General features: G+C 34.0%; 1 protein-coding gene across 2 annotated transcripts in view; it reads right to left on the bottom strand.

The window, feature by feature from the left end:
• The window catches only part of LOC110022031 (serotonin N-acetyltransferase 1, chloroplastic), a 32,793-nt gene extending 17,824 nt beyond the window's left edge, over window positions 1-14,969 (bottom strand). For both annotated transcript variants that reach the window (XR_002293722.1, XM_020720805.1), the window contains exons 1-7: window positions 14,830-14,969; window positions 10,392-10,471; window positions 7,773-7,833; window positions 4,628-4,814; window positions 1,512-1,605; window positions 1,215-1,315; window positions 706-799 (exon numbers count right to left, since the gene is read on the bottom strand). Coding sequence is in view for 1 of the 2 variants with exons in the window: in XM_020720805.1 (XP_020576464.1) it covers window positions 706-799; window positions 1,215-1,315; window positions 1,512-1,605; window positions 4,628-4,814; window positions 7,773-7,833; window positions 10,392-10,471; window positions 14,830-14,864 (652 nt within the window). In the remaining variant the exon portion in view is untranslated. The remainder of the gene's footprint in view (window positions 1-705; window positions 800-1,214; window positions 1,316-1,511; window positions 1,606-4,627; window positions 4,815-7,772; window positions 7,834-10,391; window positions 10,472-14,829) is intronic.
• Window positions 14,970-20,211: the final 5,242 nt, after the last annotated feature.

Below are 20,211 nucleotides of genomic sequence, written 5' to 3'. Positions count from 1 at the left end.
TGTCATTGTCTTATTAGTTATAATGTTAACAAAAGAAAATCAAATTATAATCCTACTGACTAATCCAACATTGGTATTCCAAGCTCTCAAGTTGGGTTGTGACACCATATATCTTTACATGTGCATGTGCACAAACTGAGAGAATTGGAAAAAGAAGATTTTAATTTCAAAGTCATTAATACAAAAAACAAGCTCAGTTGTATAGATCTATACCACTAGAACTCCATCGAAAAACAAACTTTGTGAATTTTTAATCACTCTTTTACAAGCCAAGTAGCATAGAAGAAAAGAGAAAGCAAAGGTGATCTAAGAAGATGGCAAATAATCATCGTTGATTAACAATTATTTTCAAAAAAAAAAAAAAGAAAAAAACTTTCAATATAAAATCACACCAAAACGTTAAATCAAATATAAGTAACTTCTTCTACACAAACTAAGTAGCATGCTATCAAGGCTGTTTATTAATAATAAATTTAAAAATGCTTAATCAATGGCCAAACTAATTTTTAAAACACAAAAAAGTGATCATGAAAGCCCCCAGGATGATTTAATTAGCCACTACAAATCCATAAATCATATGCTCAATCGTTCATTAAATGCAGATGATGGTGATGCCAACAACACAAAGGTAAATTTCATATCTCATCATGCTTCAAATATATTGAATCTAAAAGTTAATCCTGAGAAGGGAATGAATAGACACACCTTTGTTATCTGCAAATAATGTGATGTTGCCGATATCCTGCCGTAGTAATGCTCGTATTATCTGTTCAACAAGTGCCTTTCCAAGACCCTGGCCCTATAGAACAACAAAATCTTACAAGAGTGAAACATTAAGATCTGGGATCACTATTGTCTTATGTAACTATGTTTTCTATTTTTTTTAAAATTTTATTATATTTATATTTTCATTTGAAAGAAAACATGTTTGATTACGATTAATTTTTAAAACAAAAAATTAGAAATGAAAGTTGTATTGAGTATTTTCTGAAAAATATTAATTTATTTTTAGAGCAAAAAATTAGAACATGTAAGAACAAACTAAGAAAATCTGTTTATAAAAACATAGGAAAAAATAAAAATAAAATATAAAATTAATCACAAACAAGTCCTAAATCTTTTGCTCACAGACAATACAATAATATGGCCAAAATTTTGCTAAATTAACCAAGAAGTTTAAGTGCCCATAAAGCACCAAGCAAAATTTCTCTAACCTGATAGGAAGGATCGACGAGGACATCCCAAATTGTAGCATTAAAGGCATGATCAGATGTGGCACGAGCCATGCCTATGAGTTGTTTTCTCTCTTCTCCCTCTGTTAGAAAGCTTTTATAAGTATGCTAAGATGTTCTTTGCTTTATAAAATGAGTAGCAAACACAAATTGTCCTGAATGAATACAATATAAGATAAATAGATTTGTTTGTTTTTCCTAATTTCAAAGATAAAAGATAAACAGTTCAACATTAGCAAATAACTACAAAAAATTGACTGAGCGTTGAATTATCCTAACCATGAGATGTAGTTATTGAATGCAAGGTAGCAACCATGTAGCTATTCCTCAAAGATGCTACCACTTTCGTTAATGGTCTACGAGGCCATCCAACCTATCCAGACAAAGTTTTACTTCAACACTGTTACAGCATACGATTTACAGAAAAAAAAAATGCCGAAAGACCTGAACTTTTTACCAGAAATTGAAGGAAAATATATGCTACAAATCTGCAGAAGGTACAGGAAGGAATTTGTGTGTGTTTGGTATTTTTTGAATTTTTGTTGCAGGAAATTAACACTATTACTGTGAAAGTATTTACCTTCATCCACAAACTCTATGAATCCATATTAATTTCAATCAAAATATGGGCAAATCCTTGAATTATATGGTTATCTAGTTGGCTTCAAAAGAACCAAAAAATGTAACTTAGCTAAGCGTGGACAGCTCCTTCTACTTAGTGACTCCATTGATGCTGGCATACTTCTCTGGTTACACGATTTAGTCAGGGAGGACAAAACCATATTCCATGTTTCATTTTCTATCAAGGCTGTCCAACCTCGTTAGTTATAGGTCAAGTCAATCAACATAAATGATATATTTAATAATATGATTTGTTTATCTTATGAATTTTGATTTGCGAAACATATTTGCACACATGTTTTCATCTGTAAAGATAAACTAAAGAACAATTTTAAACTATTGTTCTAAATCTACAAATAACTCAAATGATTATCTTTAATCAAACAAATGAGCAAATCATCCAAAAATGGTCCTAGAATCAACATAATCAACATAAAATATTGTATGGTAAGTAATTTGTAAAAATACATATCTAGATATAATATTTTGTCATCTGATAAGATGTCATAAAAGAACTTTTGATAGCAAATATTACAAATGCTTAGAGCTGTTATTTTTTATTTTGCAAGGTTTGATTGATATTAGTATATCAATTATTACCTCCACTTATCAAATGTGTCATCAGTGACGGAAATGTATTTCTCTCTAGTCTATATATTTCTCTCATTTATCTTCTTTGAGGCAGAGCGGATTTAGCATTTCTTCTTCTTGTTCTTCTTGTTCTTCTTTAAGTTTTTGTGTAAGCGAGCGCGTTTATGTTTATTATGTGTGTTAGTACAGTTTGTTTAAATATTACCATGTTAATTTGATTTTACCTCTTCTAGTTATGCTTAGTGTGAGAAACGAAGTAATGCTTTGCTTTGAATCTCTGAAGTATATATATATATATATATATATATAAAAGGTTGTGGTCTGTTAAAGATTTGAATGAACTTGTCAAACCCTAATTTTTTTCAAAAATCCACGAAAAAAAGTATAAAATGAACCTGAGATTTTAAGGTCAAACCCTCGAATAGAAAGAATCAAAGTAAAATAATATTATGTTAAACTCTTAATAGGAAGCATAATGAACTCGACTATTTTAAATCATATAAAAGACAGATGAGTAAGAAGAATTTGTTAACTATGGAAGATGATATAAATAAGTTAGAAATAGGAATAAAAAATCTAAAGAAAAAAATTAAAAATGATATTAGAGAGATTGAAAAATTAAAATATAAACTAAAATATAATTTATTATTAGAAAAAACAAATGTTAAAAAATTATCTAAAGCATCTAGATCATCAAAGGCCTCAAAAATGGTATCAGAGTCTGACGATCAGCAGACTGCTACATATATATATGTCCAAAACATATTAATTTCTTCTGCACATCTTCATGGACTTATGCATCTAATTTTTCTTCTTACGAATCTCAAATGAGAGAAGAAAAAGAGTTAAAAAGGCAATTACTCTTAGAAGAACTTAGAGAAAATATTTCTGACAAATTAAATATTGAATAAATTCTATCTCGAAAAAGAATTTAACAGAATTTGTGAATTACTCCAAATAAATATAAAAAATAAACAATTAGAAGTCTTTCAAAATGAACAAATTTTTCATATCAAATCTCCGTTAGGAAATTCAAATGAATGAATTATATTAATTTATATGATTTTAAAACAATAATTTGAATTAGGATTATACTCTGAAATTATATCTAATGGATTCGTTAATCTATGGAATTAAACCAAAACCAGTTAGCAAAAAATTAAACTCTTCAACAAAATAATTCAATCTAGAAATAAAAAATTGTAAAGCACAGAAAGTACTTCTAACATTCATGAATTAGGTCTCAGAATAATTCAAAATCAACAAATTCTTAATAGCAACATAGCTACTGCAGCTATTCTTGCTGAATGTTGTAACTTCGAAAAATTTTGTTCCAATCCAAATATTTTAGGATGGACAAATCAAAATAAATATAACTCCCAAGAAAATATATAAGGAGCTATATGTATCGATGAAATTATTACAATAGATGAACCATAATGTAGCTATACATATCAAAGATACTCCATATATTTACCAAGATTATCTCGGATAAAAATACTTCTGCACTCACGAAACTAATATACTCTTTGGATTTTCAAAGCCCATAATGATGACGGTGATGACATGAGTATAGTTACATCTATTAGCCTACACGTTGATATGATGATTGGGATAAGGGATTATTAATCAATTAAGGAAATTTTTGTTATCAATATTCATCATAAAATTGGACGAAAAGTGTGAGAAACAGTTATAATTAAACAAGAGATGGATTATAACATAATTGAAATAAGATTGTAAAAAAAAATTAAGCGCTCTGAGAATATATGATAAGGGGTCATAAATTCACCAGTAAACTGATGACAAACAAATAATACGAATGGAATATAAGAACATGCAATTTAAACATAGCATGGCAAAAATTTAAGGAAAAAAACCTTGTGTAAACTAAAATTAACATCACATTAACACTCGCAATAAATGAACTGAAAAGTAGAACTCAAACCCTACTCAAATGGATGGGATGAGGTTAATGATTGTGGTGTTGGATCTTTTAGGATATAAGATGACTACAGTTAATATCACTGAAAATACATAGAATGACTTCCTTCTATATCTTAAAGAGAAAAAAAAAGAGCAAACGAAGCATTTAAAGTTCAGACCATGCATATTCTTGCTGATTTGAGAAGGAAGAGACAATTCACAGGTTTTACATTCAAGTAACGCTATATAATTTTTACCTTATCACATAAGGCCTGTAGCTCATATACATCAACATCTGCGGCAGAAGAAAATATTATTTTCTCAGAAGTTCCATCACTTTGAGCCCTTTCAAGAAGTACCACCTCTTGCTGCTGAGGCACTTCTTCCTCCTCTGCTACGCTTGAAGGGGGCTCAATCACTTGGGATATATTATTCTTCAAGAAACTGAAAATTTAGAAAAAAGGGGAGGTATTTTGTATGTTAGAAACGCCACAAGAAGCTATTGCGTGATGATGTTATATATACAGACAAATATATGCATGAGACAAGCTAAAGTGTATGGTAAAGTGGTAAACTATATATAAATGTGGAGAATGCATACCATAACCTCAATCACGTTGAAAAGTAGATTTAGTATTGTTGTAGAGGGTTGACTCCAAAATATGCATTTTATTCATTGATTTTCAGGGAATAAAACCAATTATTATAGTATGATTACGTGACGTTGCCATAGCATTACAGTTCAAAATTAAACTTTCTACAAAATCAAATGTAGGACATTCTAGGATAAGTCATACAATGTTGATTTCAATGCGATCAAACTATAAAACAAATGAGCAATTTCTGATGAAAAGGAAGTTATTAATCTTGAAACATCAAAAAACTTTAAAAAACAAAAATCCGCTAGATGGGTGGGTAGAGGCGGCAGTAGTTTATTCACAAGAATAAGAGATATAATACTCGGTATCTTCAACATGATGGAAAAAAGTACCTTGAGCGCAAAATAAAAAGAGGAATAAAAATACAAAATTAAAAAAAAACGAGACCACAAAAATATGAGCCCGTAAAATAAGAGAAGTCACAACTACCCAATCTGATAATCCCAATCAGTAAACCGTGTATTTATGAAGCAGACTTAACCTAAGAGTTTTCAAATTGCAACGTTCATTAGCAAAGTCAAGCAGTACCAAAATTTCCTTCATGCCAACTATACCCAAATGAGAAATTAAAGTGAGACAACAATCGGTTAATCTTCATAATGAGATAAAAACCTTTCAAAAATTGTTATTTGTTACTTAGATGACATTCCCAACAACCAAAGCATCAACTTCAATCAAAATATTGCTTCAAAAATGCAAACCTGCCCACCCTAGGCCGCTTCCCCAAAATAAGCTTTAGCACAACCATCAGCAATAAGCTTAAATTCACACACACATCTTTACTTACCAGACTAAATCAATCTTTGATATCATAAAAACCCTGAAATACCCACAGCTCATAAATTCACCCAAAATGAATTGTTATTAAGTAAACCAAAGCTCATAATAGACGAAATTTGCTCATGCATTTTCCAAATAATCATACTGAAATTAAAGTCACAATTTCCAAAAAAAACCAAACCAAAGTACAAAGAGTAAAATCAGAATCCATGGACGTCCAAAGCAAACCCAATTGCCCAAATTTTCCCAAGCATAAATAAACAGCTTAATCATACGAGTAACAGGAGTATGCAACTTTGCAAAACTATAGAAATCCCAGAACACTAAGAAATGCATGACTAAAATTTTCACAGGCATTGCAGCACTAACAATTGGATGCCAAATCAAACCCAATTTAGATTCAAATAATGATCACCAGCTGAAGAAAAAAGTTCATAAAGGATTTGTGACAAAATAATTCATTTACAGATTAACTCGCTCAATATCTAAAATCCAACCAAAATTTTCTTCGTTCCAATGACAACATCAGAAGTAACCTTAAATATGATATCCTCCTCAAGAATCTGTAAAGGTATCCCAAAATCTCAACAAGACAGGACGGTATGAACAAAATTTATCCAATGCTAAAGGCAAAGATAATGTGTGTTCTCAATAAAGCCCCGCATTATTTATAAAGAAATGAATACAATGTGAAAGAAAACACATTAGAATTAACATAAATCATTCTTCAAATTCGATAACCTTCCTAACGTAGTTTTATAAACCACAAAAAATAACTTATTGTTTGCTTGAGCTTGATTGGTTATATATATAACGGTGATAATCTATTAATGCCTTATTCAAGCTAACCTCGCAAGCATGCCTACTTTTCTGAGTGATGACTCTAGAGAGGGGCCAATGGACTCCATTCTGTTGGTGAAGTCTCTCCTATTGATATCCCAGTTTAACATGAGAGAATGACACAACAATATTATTCACTGATAGATAGGTATGTCTAAATTGACTACTGACACCATTTAATTACACACATATTGAGTGCTTGGTTGCCTTTAACATATATTGTATAAGATGGCACATTACCTCCTATACTAACCAATTAGTAGAGGAATGTATTTACAAATCTAACACCTAAATTTCAAATTTCACATACGGTACCTTACCTATGCACGAAAAGGTGTATTTCACTTTTAAAAACTTAAAATAGTGGTATTTTCTGTAATATGAAAAATTTGATTGGTATAAATGTAAAAAAGCAAAGTATAGGTGTTAGTTATGGAAATAAATAAGAATTAGGTGTTATGCCCATATATGCTTACCCTACACAAAGATGATGGCTCGTTAATTTATATTGCTATTGTTAATGATAAACGTGCCGCCATATTCACATTTGGTCATAGTGCATTTTGCATGCTCCATTTCTTGCTATAGCGTAACAGCAGATTTCACCAAATGAGTTTTTTCTTCTAAAATCACACATTTTGATTTTATGATTTTTCAAGGCATTAATTCTCTAGTCTTAAGAAAAGAGTTAGAGAATGCATGCTTCTAGCACGTTGGAAATGTCAGTCTTGTTATGAAGCGGCAAAACTAAGAATTTATTTCTCTTCTCGAATGGAAAGGCGTGGTAGGCAAGTAGTAACATGTACCACTAAAGAATATAAACTCTTTCAATGTCACTTGAGAGTGTAGGAAATGTGAAAAACTGTGTTCCTAATAAAACATTGTAAATTATTTTATTTTAGTTTTCTCTTAAAAATGGCAACAGAACCTAAACATGTGCCCTTTAAATTTCTTGAAATTCAAAATAATAACCTGTAAAATGCTAAAATACATGGTCAAATTGTTTTTTTTTTAGTAGAGCCAGGAACTAAAAAACAAGCTGGAAAAAAATAGGAATTACAGTTCTTATCCAATCATTGAATTGCATTAACAATGAAATTGTCAATGTACATTTTTCAGTTACCCGGATCTGAATGAATCCCATAAGCTAGCCCTCCGTGGACAAACTTCAACCTTTCTTTTTCCTACAAAATAAAATAAAATGTGTGAACTATTGAGTAGAAAAAAAATATCATTGGGCGACATAACTACTCTGTGAAAGAAAGAAAGCTGGAATTTAAATAAATGAGAACATTAAAAATTAAAAAAAAACATGTTCATACAATAGGCCAAGGGTTGATTAGGATTCCTTTTTCATATAGTTCACAGATACAGAAACATCAATACTTACTAAGTGTTAAAAGAACAGACTAATAGAATTCTTAAGTTTGAAAACTTTATGTGCTATTATTGTGATGAGATAAATTGCTTGCATGATCAGATACCTTCCATCACTTCATTGCTCACGATGTCTGTTTTAAGAAAAAATTCTGCCATTCAAAAAAAAGAAAAAAGGCTGAAGTTTACAACAAGTTCTGAAATATTTATATTTGCCCTCTCATTATATAAGTTGGACACTCCAGATTGCTGAACAGAGAAGATTTGCTTAGAACGTGCGAGTTCAAAGTAATTTTTGTTTGCAACGCAAAATTTTAACTTCTAGGCAAGGTTTTGAAAACTGGACCAGACATTGAATAAAAAGAAGTAATTGAAAATTTTAGAGTTGAATAGGGGTTTAATCGAAGGTTGAACCCGATGATGTAATAAATATTAAAACCATGTTAATATGAATTAAAATAATATAGAATAATGTCACATGTTATATATAATAATAATAAATATATAGATATAAATATTTTTATAATATGTTTGTCTATTTCAACACCTCAATTCTCACACCCCAGCCCAATCTCCCATTTCTATAGTCATTCACATAGCACATTTAATCTCACAATATAAAAGTGTTAATATTGTAAAAATTGAATTGAAAAGAAAGAGATTCATAGTTGGAGCTAGTAGCTCACTTAGTCGCTAGGCATGTTGGTTATTCAGTTTGTTTGTTAAACATGTTTTTCCATCATGTATAGAATTTTTAAAATATTTAAAAGAAATTAAAATACTATATTTTAAGCTTAACATGCTTGGTTTGTTTGTAGCTACTATATCACTGATTCACGGTGATTATATTCATGCAAAATGAACTGGACGGATTTACAAAATCGGACTTGTTTAACAATTCACCGGTCGAATCGCCAGTTTGATGTTGGGGCAAATGTTCTCACAGGCTAATTGGACAGGCAATATGACCTGTTCTTGGTCGAATCAACAGGTCCCGCCCAGCTTTAACAACGTCTCTTATAGGTGAGAACATCCAAAAAATATGGTTTTTCAACTAGATGTTGGCCTGAGAGTTTTTCAATGAATCGTTAGAAGAATAGACCAATAAAATTTACTTGCCCACGACATTAGTTATTTTTATTTGGAATTTTATGGACTAGATCTATATGCTAGAGCAGTTATCCTTGTCAGCATAAAATATATTTACAGTGACTAAAATATCCACTTTTATGTTCGGGCCTTACATTCTAAAGGTGAGGCCATGAAGCCATGGACAGCTAATGAAGCTCTAGGCTCATCCTCGAGTAAAAAAAATTAGTCAAATTTAGTTGTGAAGTAACCTAGCATTAAATTTTTGGGAAGAGCTTGATATATATGCAATCTTGCCCTTTTAATGGAGAAAAACTTGTTTCATAATTCAAATTCACGAACACAAATCGTAATGAAAGCACCTAATCATGCTCTAGGCCCGCACTTACGTATAGAAAGATGAGCCAATTTAGTTAAAGAAATTAAATTTCTGATTCATGTAAATCCCAAAAGCAATTGCTGCCCTAGACCAGACTTTCTTAGCCATCCTTTATGTAAGATCTCAATCAAGCTTGTAAATATAAATGCTTAAAGATAGTGGAATTTACATGTATATACCACCCAATTCTTATGCGTTTACACATCAAACGCCTTTACTTTTTACATTTACACCACCTAAATCTTTCATATCACATCAAAAATGCCACCATTTTAACTTCAAAAAAATGAAATACGCCTTTTTATGCATATGTAAGATGGCATAAAAGAAAAAATTGAAGTATAGGTGTTAGACATGTAAATACATAGGAATTAAGTGGTGTATAAGTAAATCTTCCTTAAAGATAATATGTACTTCATTCTCGAGGAATAATACTAAATATACTTTAAAAATTAACTATGGTTTTTATTTTTCCCCACTTTAAACACCCTTTGGGGCAATGAATTAATTGTGCATATTCAAGCTATTGTCTGAAAATACAAGCAATAGCCACATAAGAATAGGATCCCTACACCAATGATAATTGTAGGTGCGTATGTCTACTGATTGGTTGTGCTATGCTAGGGGTATGAATGATCCTTTAAAATGCCCCAAAGTGTTCTTTAATTAAAGTTACTAGCCTTATTATCAGTTTTGTAGCTAGGTTTTTTCTCCCAATTAAACCTACCGACTAATGTTACAATCTCATAAATGAATTACTCCCCATATGAATAACTAAGTCTAATGCTATGATAAGTTTATAACCAATTTATTTCTTATGATTACCCTTGATACTTAATGCCCCTGTAAAACAACGTAGAATGAAAATTATAGTTTATGAAGCAAAAGAATGCCAACCTGGCTTTCGTCCAATGTAACCTTTAGGTGGTCCGTGCTCAGATATTTGAAAATGCCAATCAACAAGATGAATTAGTCTTCTGAAGAAAGATAAAAAGCACATAAATTCGAAATCAAATGGACTACACAATACAATATAGAGAAGGTAATACTGCATGAAAAGGTGTATTTCACATTTTAAAAGTAAAATGTGCCTTTTCATGCATAGGTTTAAAGCACAAAAGTGTTACGTTCGTAAAAATGAAAGCTTAGGTGTGAGATATGTAAATACATAAGAATTGTGTACTATGTATGCAAATGTCCTTATAGAGAACACAAAAGACTGGTTACCACTATGGACTACCTCAAACCCAACAGCAAAGCTAACAGGCAGAAACTAAAACAAATACTAGATATTGAATAAAAATATTTTTTTTTTACAAAAACTGATAAAAATAGCATAGATGCATGAAATGAATATAAAGTTATGTGGAATGACGCAGCACATACAAGATGAGGTATACACTTTAATATAGTATGCCTCAGAAAAATATAAACCTCATAATTTTATGCTTCTTTATACAATTTTGAAAGTGAGCACCCATTCTGAGAGTGCGAAAATGAGCACACTTAACTATAGAGTTCCCAAAGAAATCTAACTACTGCACCACATGCACTTGGTCAAACCCCATTATTTTTTCTCCCATCTCAATTGGGCTTTGATTCACTTTTTTTCAAAAACTCAGTTATCATAAAATCCTAAAAAAAGCTACTTCCTGTCCAGACTTTTGCTCTCGCAATCACCCCCACCCTCTTTAAACTATCACCTTAGGATTTAAACTGGAAGTCAAACTCTAACACCAAATATAACAATTTCGCCCGCACCTAATGTAATATTTGCTTTGTTATAGCTTTTCACATAGTAGTATAAACCCCACAAATTTACCCATCTTCCCCCTTCTCCACCCCCACCCTGCCCCGTCCTGCCTCTCATCTCCTAAAAGCCTATCATCATAAAAGCCTACCAAGAACTGTTACTTGTCTAGGTCTTTGACGCGGCGATCACTCCCCTCCCTTTCAGTTAATTTATTCGAACCTTGAATGTCATGTCATGAATCTAGAGCCATCTAAACATCATACTTAAAATGCATTGAGCTAAGAAAAAAAATATGCTATAGAAGGGAAGTTACCCTCTTCAAATACCGCAAGAATGGATCAATTAAAAAAAAAGATACAAAATATGAATCAATTGAGAGAATGATCCATCAATGAGTACTAGCATTCTGATGGTAATGCCCCCAAGTCATAAAGTTCGAAATAATAGATTCAGCTCTCAGCACCATTGAGTGTACTCCAAAAAGAAACGGCATGAATATAATAAAAGTCTACTTATTTTGTTTTTGCAGATTTTCAAGTTAATAAGTATTGGCATGTCTATACATGATTTTGTAGAATACAAAGTCAACAATTTGATGCTTCATGAAATTTAATCTTGTTGATCACTAGCTCAATCTAAGAGTTTTCTACCAAACATGAAATCCATTTTAGTTAGTTTAATAGCATAAGGTCGGTATAAACAAGAGAACTTTAGAGGGTTGCTTGTTTGCCAGCAAGATTTAACGTGAATTGGATCTTGTGAATCCGGATTTATTAAATCCGTCAAACTATTGAATGTAGTGATTCAGAGTTATAGGCAAAACAAGAAGAAACTCGGAATTTATGCGTGCACATTTAACTATTTGGTTGGATTTACCCTAACTCTATAAATTGAGAGTAATATTATTAGAAAGGCTAACGTGGGATGAGGAAGTTGCCATGATATCACAAGCCACAACTTGCAACTCCCGAAATCGTGGGAATAACAAGACGATTTTCCTTTTTTTTTCTCTTTTATTTTTAGCAAGTTTCCGTCTTTAGTTTCTTCCTTTTATGGTTCTTTCCCGGTTTCATATTTTATAATTAAATTATTTTCTATTAAGAGACTGATGCAGGAGCTTACCGAGACGTGGTACTATAGTTGCTACAGTTCCGCTGACACCCAAAAAAAGAGAATCCTCTCTTTCTAAATTTGTAGCCACCCATTCCTTTCCTATTTATAGTCCTTGCCTATTTCTCTTCCTTTCCTATTTCTAGTCCTTACATATTTCTCTTCCTTTTCTATTTCTATTCCTTCCTTGCCTTTTTCTATTCCCTTCCTAATTATATTTCCTTCCTATTCTAACTACTAATATCTATTATAAATATATTGTTTGTTGTCTTTGGGTGCAGTGTTTGGTCTTCCTGATTTCAAATTTTTGTCCAGCTTGTCGTCAACAGCTTTTTTCCCTTCTAGGGTTGCATCCAACAACGAGGAGGTGCTCTAGCTGCAAGTCGTCCTAGGTGTTGATTTTCTCCAACGGTTCGAGGGGTACTCCAGCTATAACTCAATCATACGGGGAAAGTTATCATTCCACATCCGCATCCACCTGCTCGCTGCCATCTCCCCTATGCCCCAACCTTCCAGTATTACGCTACCATCCAACCCTCCGGGCTCCTTCGAGACACCACAGAAGCCTTCCGCCCCTCTTCTTGTTGTTATCCGTGCTTCCAGCCATCTTCTATTCTTGTTCCCGCTGACACAAGCCCCTCAGATCCCGTCCTTGTTGTCGCTAGCTCTTCTAGGCCAGTTCTTGCTGTTGTCAGTGCCTTTCGAACATGTTCTTTTGGTCTTTCTAATTTCAAATTTTTGTCCAGGTTGCTGTCGACAGTTGTTTTCCCTTCTAGGATTGTATCCAAAGGTGAGGAGGTGCTCTAGCTGCAACTCGTCCAAGGAGTTGATTTTCTCCAACGGTTTGAGGGGTACTCCAGCTATAACTCGATCCTACGGAGAAAGTTATCCTTCCACATCCCCCTCCACCTGCTCGCTGCCATCTCCCCTACTCCCCAGCCTTCCAGTATAACGCTACCATCCAGCCTGGGTCCAACCCTCCAGGTCCTTCGAGACACCACACAAGCCTTCCGCCCCTCTTCCTGTTGTTATCCTTCCAGCCCCCTTCTATTCCTGCTCCTGCTGACACAAGCCCCCTCAGAGCATGTCCTTGCTGCCACCAGCCCTTCTATGCCAGTTCTTGCTGCTGTCAGCGCCTCTCGGGCATGTTCTTTGTGTTGTGCAGCCCCAGGCACCGATCCCTCCTGTTGTCCAGCACTCCCCCTCCCCCGCCCCCGCCGATACTTCCTGCAGCTGTCCAGTCTCTCGCCACCTCTCCTACTCACTTCTAAGCCACAGACACTTGCCGCCAGCCTCCTCCCACCACACCAACAACCCTTCTACGCCATCCAGCGTCGCTGCCACAGATTGCCATCCACCCTCTAGCACCGTCGTCGCTTCCTTCCTTCCTTCTGTGGCCTGTCGCCCTCCTCTAAGGAGCCATTTATGTGTTTCATGTCGTTTTCAAGTTTATTTTGCAACATCGTCGTCATCGTTACTTGTTTTTTATGTGTTTGTCTTGTTTTATGTTGAGAATCCGTCATAATCACTTTTGAATTCACAAATAAAATTTTTCGTTCGGTCGTAATTTGGGTTAACTCCAGTATAAGAGACTTTTAGATATATTGTATTATGGCTATTTGGATTTCAATTTTTGCTGATTTTATGAATTTGAGAAATTTTTTTCTGATTTTGATCTCTGGAGTGTTGTAGCATATTCTTTCTACAAATGTTGCGTCTGTGGACTTCCCTAGGAATAGGTGATGGATCACCCTCGCTTATTCGCTTGCAGTTTTAAACCAGGCAGGCATCCAGCTCGCTGTCGCCTGCTATTTCCAACCAGAAACCATTGCTTTCCCACCACCAGCTCGCTGTCCAGCCACCGTGCACGCCAATGTTTAACTGTCATCCTTCCTACCACACCCCTTACCCATCCTACAACTTCCCTTAACGCCTTTAGGTGTTCTGTTACACCTTTAGGTGTTCTACCACACCTTCCATGAGCCCTATAACAGTATCAATAGCGCTACAAAACAGCACCTAAAAGATGCATGATGCACCAATTTTTTCCTCCCTACCTTGAAGAATTAGTAAATTTCAACATAGAGCCAGCGAGTTGAGACAAAAAAGGATGCGATTACAAAGCCATAAGGAATTATCACTTCCCAATTGCCCTATCGCCAAGATAGGCATCCGGGAAACGGGATAAAATAAAAAAAAAAAAATCCTATATTGATGCAAATATGTAAGTACACCGAGCTACAGACGACTCTGTTCTAAAGATTAGCAACGAAAGCAAACAAGCAGAGCCAGTGCCCATACAAAAACTTATGACGTCGATTCCGGAATGGATTTCAAGCACCGAACAGCGACATTATAAGCTTCATGAGTTCAAATTGTTTGAAATTAAAAAACAAAATAAGCAAAAGAGCAAAGAATAATTGAAGAGAAACTGTGGAACTTCGTGACAAAAGGCAAGGATGAGCACTTTACATGGAAGAAGACGCCATCGAGGTAAGGGAAAGCATCCCCTGCGCTGTAATTCTCCGCTTCAGTCCTGGGACAGAAAAACAAAAGCTACAGAAAAAAAAAAAAAAGGATGCGCGGCTAGTTCGGGCCGGGCATTTTGGTTTGGAGTAAAATATGCGTAAATTAAGGGCGTGTGTTTTTTTCATTTTTTTTTATTTATTTTAAAACATAAGTGTTTATTAAAAAAAATGAATAGAGACGAATTGCCATCTTTTTCTTCATTTTAATGACATCCTGTGAAACTGGCCCCACATATTTTCAAAATATCTAGTAAGAAAATCATACGCATATCACATAATTCTTGTGAATTTTCATGTCCAACATAAAAAAATTAATATTTAAATTTATAATAATTTAGTATCATAAAGTTTGCATTAAAAATATGTATTTCTCCTTACAAATTGTAATAATAATTAAGATTTTGAAAACCGGGATCGATCATCAATCATAAGAATGAAAGGTTCAAGATTTATGAATTTGATCGAAGTTGAATCGGATGACGTAATAATTAATAAATATAATAACTAATTAAATATAATTTAAATTATAAAATAAAATATAATAATATAAATAAATAAGTAAATAAAATAAATAAAATATTTTTGAGTGGCTATTATATGCACACTTGAGGGTGAAGAATGATAATTATTGTGGGTAGTTTAAATGGATCTATATATTGTAATAGAGGTGGGGTATGGGTATGTTCATTGGCTTGCATGAAGTAGTTAATAAAAAAAGATGAAAATTTTACTTAATTTCATAGTAGGTCATGATCTTGTTGCAAAGAATGCATATGTTAAGAAATTTACTTATTTACCTTCACCATTGGATTGTATCATTTGAATAGGTTTCATTTTTTGCGAAATTATATGGTGATCTCGGGAAAAATTTTGACTAAATAATATATAAGAGTTATGGATTCATAACTTAGGACTACAAGGAGTATAAGGAAACTAACTAACGTAGGAGTGTCCCGTTATATTCCGAGAGCATCCCGCTACAGTCCTGTGAGCGATACCGCAATCTTGAGCGCGGTAATACCACAATATGCGGAATTGTGGCTCAGACGGGGGGAGCGTCGATTTCCAAATTCCGGCATACCTTTTTTTCCTTTTTTATTTCATTCCTATTTTTTCTATTTTTAGTTATGTTTTTTCTTTGAGAGAATTATATAGATCTTTATTGTTTTATAGACTTTTGTTTTGTTTTGAGTATTTTGGATATCGTAATCTCCATTTCTACCTTAAGGGTGTTGTATTCTCTTTTTTTTGCAAGTGGTGTGTTAGTAGCTTGTGCAAAAATATGTGGTGAACCTCTTTAAGCTCCATGCCTATCGTTTCAAAGCTTTCCTTGTTTTTTTTAGCCGGGACAACCACTAAACGATGCTTATCCATGTCCAAATATCGTCGAAATTGCATATTGTCTTTCTCTTGTTATCCCACAATCACCTCCCTACAAAACTCGCTTCCTAAACACTTTTTAAGAGATCTAGAACGGTATTATCTTGTATTAGAGCTAGACAAACCCTAGTTTCTTAGTGTTTTGTATTCCTTGTCCCAAACCAAGATTCTAAATAAACTAAAAAAAAAAAAAAAAAAAAAAAAAAAAAAACCATTCTTTTCCCAAAAAAATTCCGTAATATTTCTCTCTCTCCCTTTCTCTCTCTCTCTCTCTCTAACCTCATTTCTATTCTCTACCCCCGAATTCACACTCTCTATATATAATATACTTATAGGGGCAGAATCGGCTTTTCTCTTAGGGACAAACTGTCTCCCTAGATCTAATGTGAGGTGGATTAGGATAATGAATGACAAATTAATATTACAAGAGAGGCAAAACTAATATTTCAGGAGGGTTAAAAAGCCAAATTGTTCTGCATATGTAAGCATGATTTGGAATACGGGCGAGACAATGCTTTTGTTTTTCTTAAATTATAAGGTCGCGCGTGGGAACTATAACCAAGATGATAAAAAATAAAATAATACATACAATTTCTTAAAAAGGTTAAATCGATTCTCTTATTTGCGGGTTGATTCGCTGATCTGTTCGCAATGATTCTAGGACAAAAATGGTCATTTATATATCTCGGACCGGACCAACCATTGGTTCAGGGTCGAACCAGTCGGTCCGATCCAGTTCTCTAAACACGTTAATAATAATATTTTTTATGTGATATTAAAGATTTAGGTACTATCCATCTTTATATAAAATTTGAGGTGTTAGATATGTAAATATATTATAATTAAATGGTATATATCGAAATGCCCCTAAAAGAGCACACCTTTCAAATTTTATTTTTTAATTGAGAAATTTAAAAAATGAAAAAGAACACATCATTGGTTTTTTTTTTTTTTCCTTTTTTTTTGACTTTCCCTTTGAAAAAAAATAATATGACCCTAATTTTAAATAAGTTTGGGTCCATTCATGCGGTGAAATCAGGGTACATTCATAGTTTATGAGAGTGGCATTTTAATATATTTTAGACAAACAACTTAAAATATTTTATTGTATGTTTATATTAATTTCGTAGATCATAATTTATGTATTTAAATTATTTAAATTATTCTTTAAATATTTAAATATTAAATTATCCAAAAATAGAATAAATTTAGGCTTTTTAAATTTATCTTATTAGCATATTCATTTTGAGTGAAGCACCTGAAACCGAAGATTATTTGGAGCTTCAATTCATGTTATGATGCTTTGAATTATATTCAAGTGTTTAATTTGAGCTCGTTTAACATCATATTGATCAGTTTCACTTTTTGGTAGTTTATACTATCGAAGATGTTACTTTAATTATAAATTTGTTGAAATCATTGATTGGATTTTTCTTAGTTTAACTCATAAATATTTATATTAAATATTATATGGATATTCATGCTAGAGTAGATCGATTTTAAAAATAAAATGTAAGACTTTTAAGACATTTTTAAAAATATTTTTATGATTTAAAATTAATGTTTGTTTTTAACTACTACAATTTTCATAAATTGCATTAGTTTTTAAATGTAATTTTTGTTAACTTCTATTAACTAAGCGTGCTCTGATATGTCATCAACAAATTTTCATTATTCGACACAATTCTCGGGAAGATTAACATGAATTTTGGAGCATTTTTTAGGAAGTAATGTTCGATCAATGATTAGAAGTCATCCAAAATTCCGATTTCAGCAAACTTACAGTGAAATTGACTAACTCAACAAGATGGACCCAATGATAGGTCGCCGCTTTCGGGCAACTCTGACCACCACATGCCTATTACTATCAGACACCATCTGCCACCACCTGCTCCTTGAAACAAAGTTCCTCGTGGAGTCACACTGTGCATTGTGAAATCACAACATATGTTGCGGAACAATAGAGCATTCAACAGAGGAATAAGTCGTCTAGTATACCGTGTAACAATGCACCACAAATACAGTGCAACAACACACCCAAATGATAGTGTAACAACACGCCCACATACGATACAAGGATGCCTACCGAATATGATGTAACAAGGTGCTCGATGCAACAATACGCCCCAATGATGGTAGAACAACACATCCTATATATTGTGTGATGATGCCTCCCAATGATAGTGTGACGATGCACCATACATAAGATGCAACGAAACATCCTGATGATGACGTAATAACACGCCCCACATACAATTTGACAGTGTCTTTCAAAGGCAGTGTAACAATGCATTCTGAATATGCTGCAACGACACACCCCTATGACGATATAACAACACACCCTATATACGGTGTGATATGGTTCTCAAAGATGGTGCAACAATGTATCCCAAATACAGCGCAACGACACGCCCTAATGACAGTGTAATAATGCACTTCACATATAGTAAGACAATGCCTTCTAAAAACAGTGTAACAATGCACCCCACATATAGTGCAACGGTGCCTCCCAAAGACGGTGTAACAAGGCACCCCACTTACGGTGCAAACACGCCTACCGAAGAAGGTGCAACAACACATATAGTGTGATGATGCCTCCAGAAAATGGTGTAACAATGCACCCCACATACGATGCAAGGATGCCTCCCAAACAAGGTGTAACATTGCAGCCCGATGATTGTGACTTTCTTGGGACTCATAAAACTCTCTTATTTTAGCTCACTGCTTTGGCTTACGTGAACAACTATGGCTACATGTTCCATGACTCATGCAGCTTCTAACTCTAACCCGTGCAATCTATAGACATCAATACAGTTCACCATTACATCCTATGTGACCAATTACAACATATGTGGCTCACAGCTTGTTCATCTCTTAATTTTGGTCTCCAAGGTCTACGGACACCATCATAGCTCACCACTAAGGCCTATGTGACCAACTACGATCTATGTGGCCCAAAGCTTGTGCATCTCTCAACTCTGGCATTTGCAACCCATAGACATCATCACAACCCACCAATATGGTTTACGCGACCAACTACGACTTACGTGGTTCATAGCTCGTGCAACTCTCGACTCTGACCTTTACAACCATATGACATGATCATAGCTCGTAATTGTGGCCCACATGACAAACTACGACATACCCGGTCCATGTTAAATGGAGCTTCTAACTCTCGCCTTCTAGCCTACACCTACTTGGTCTACGGTTTGTGCAGCTCTCAACTCTAGCCTATGTGACCTACGAACATCATCATAGCTCACTATTATGGCCTACATAGTCTACAACTTGTGTAGCTCTCGACTGCAACTATTATGACCTACATAAATTATCATAGCTCACCATTATGACCTACACGATCAACTACAACATATGCTGCTCATATCTCATGCAACTTCTGACTCTGACTCCTACGGCCTACGTACATCATCACAGCTGACCACTACGACCAACATAGTCTACACAGTTCATGTAGCTCCCAACTCCAGGCCCCATGACTTATGAACATCATCATAAATTACCACTACGACTCACTTGGCCAAATATGACCTACATGGTCCACAACTCGTACAACTCCCAACTTTGGCACTTGCAGCCTATGAACATCATCACAACTTATCCCAATGACCTTCATAATCAATTACAACCTATGTGGCTCAAAACTCAGCAACTCCCAACTCCAGTTTCTGTAGCCTAAAAACAACATCATAGCTCACCAATATGATTTACATGACTAACTATAACCTATTAGGCTCATAGCTCCTATAGCTTCCTACTACGGCGTCTGTGGTCAATCAATGCTCTTGAAGCAGTCATCTGTGATCCAGGCGACCAACTGCTACCATGGATTTCAACTATTGTCAATACGATAATCTGGGACTATAACCACCTTCTACAAAATTCATGACAAACTACTGCCTCCATTGCAATTGACTCCGCCCTTGAA

Source organism: Phalaenopsis equestris, unplaced genomic scaffold (genome assembly GCF_001263595.1).
Source record: "Phalaenopsis equestris unplaced genomic scaffold, ASM126359v1 Scaffold000164, whole genome shotgun sequence".
NCBI lineage: Eukaryota > Viridiplantae > Streptophyta > Magnoliopsida > Asparagales > Orchidaceae > Phalaenopsis > Phalaenopsis equestris.
This window is presented reverse-complemented; position numbering and strand designations above follow the sequence as displayed.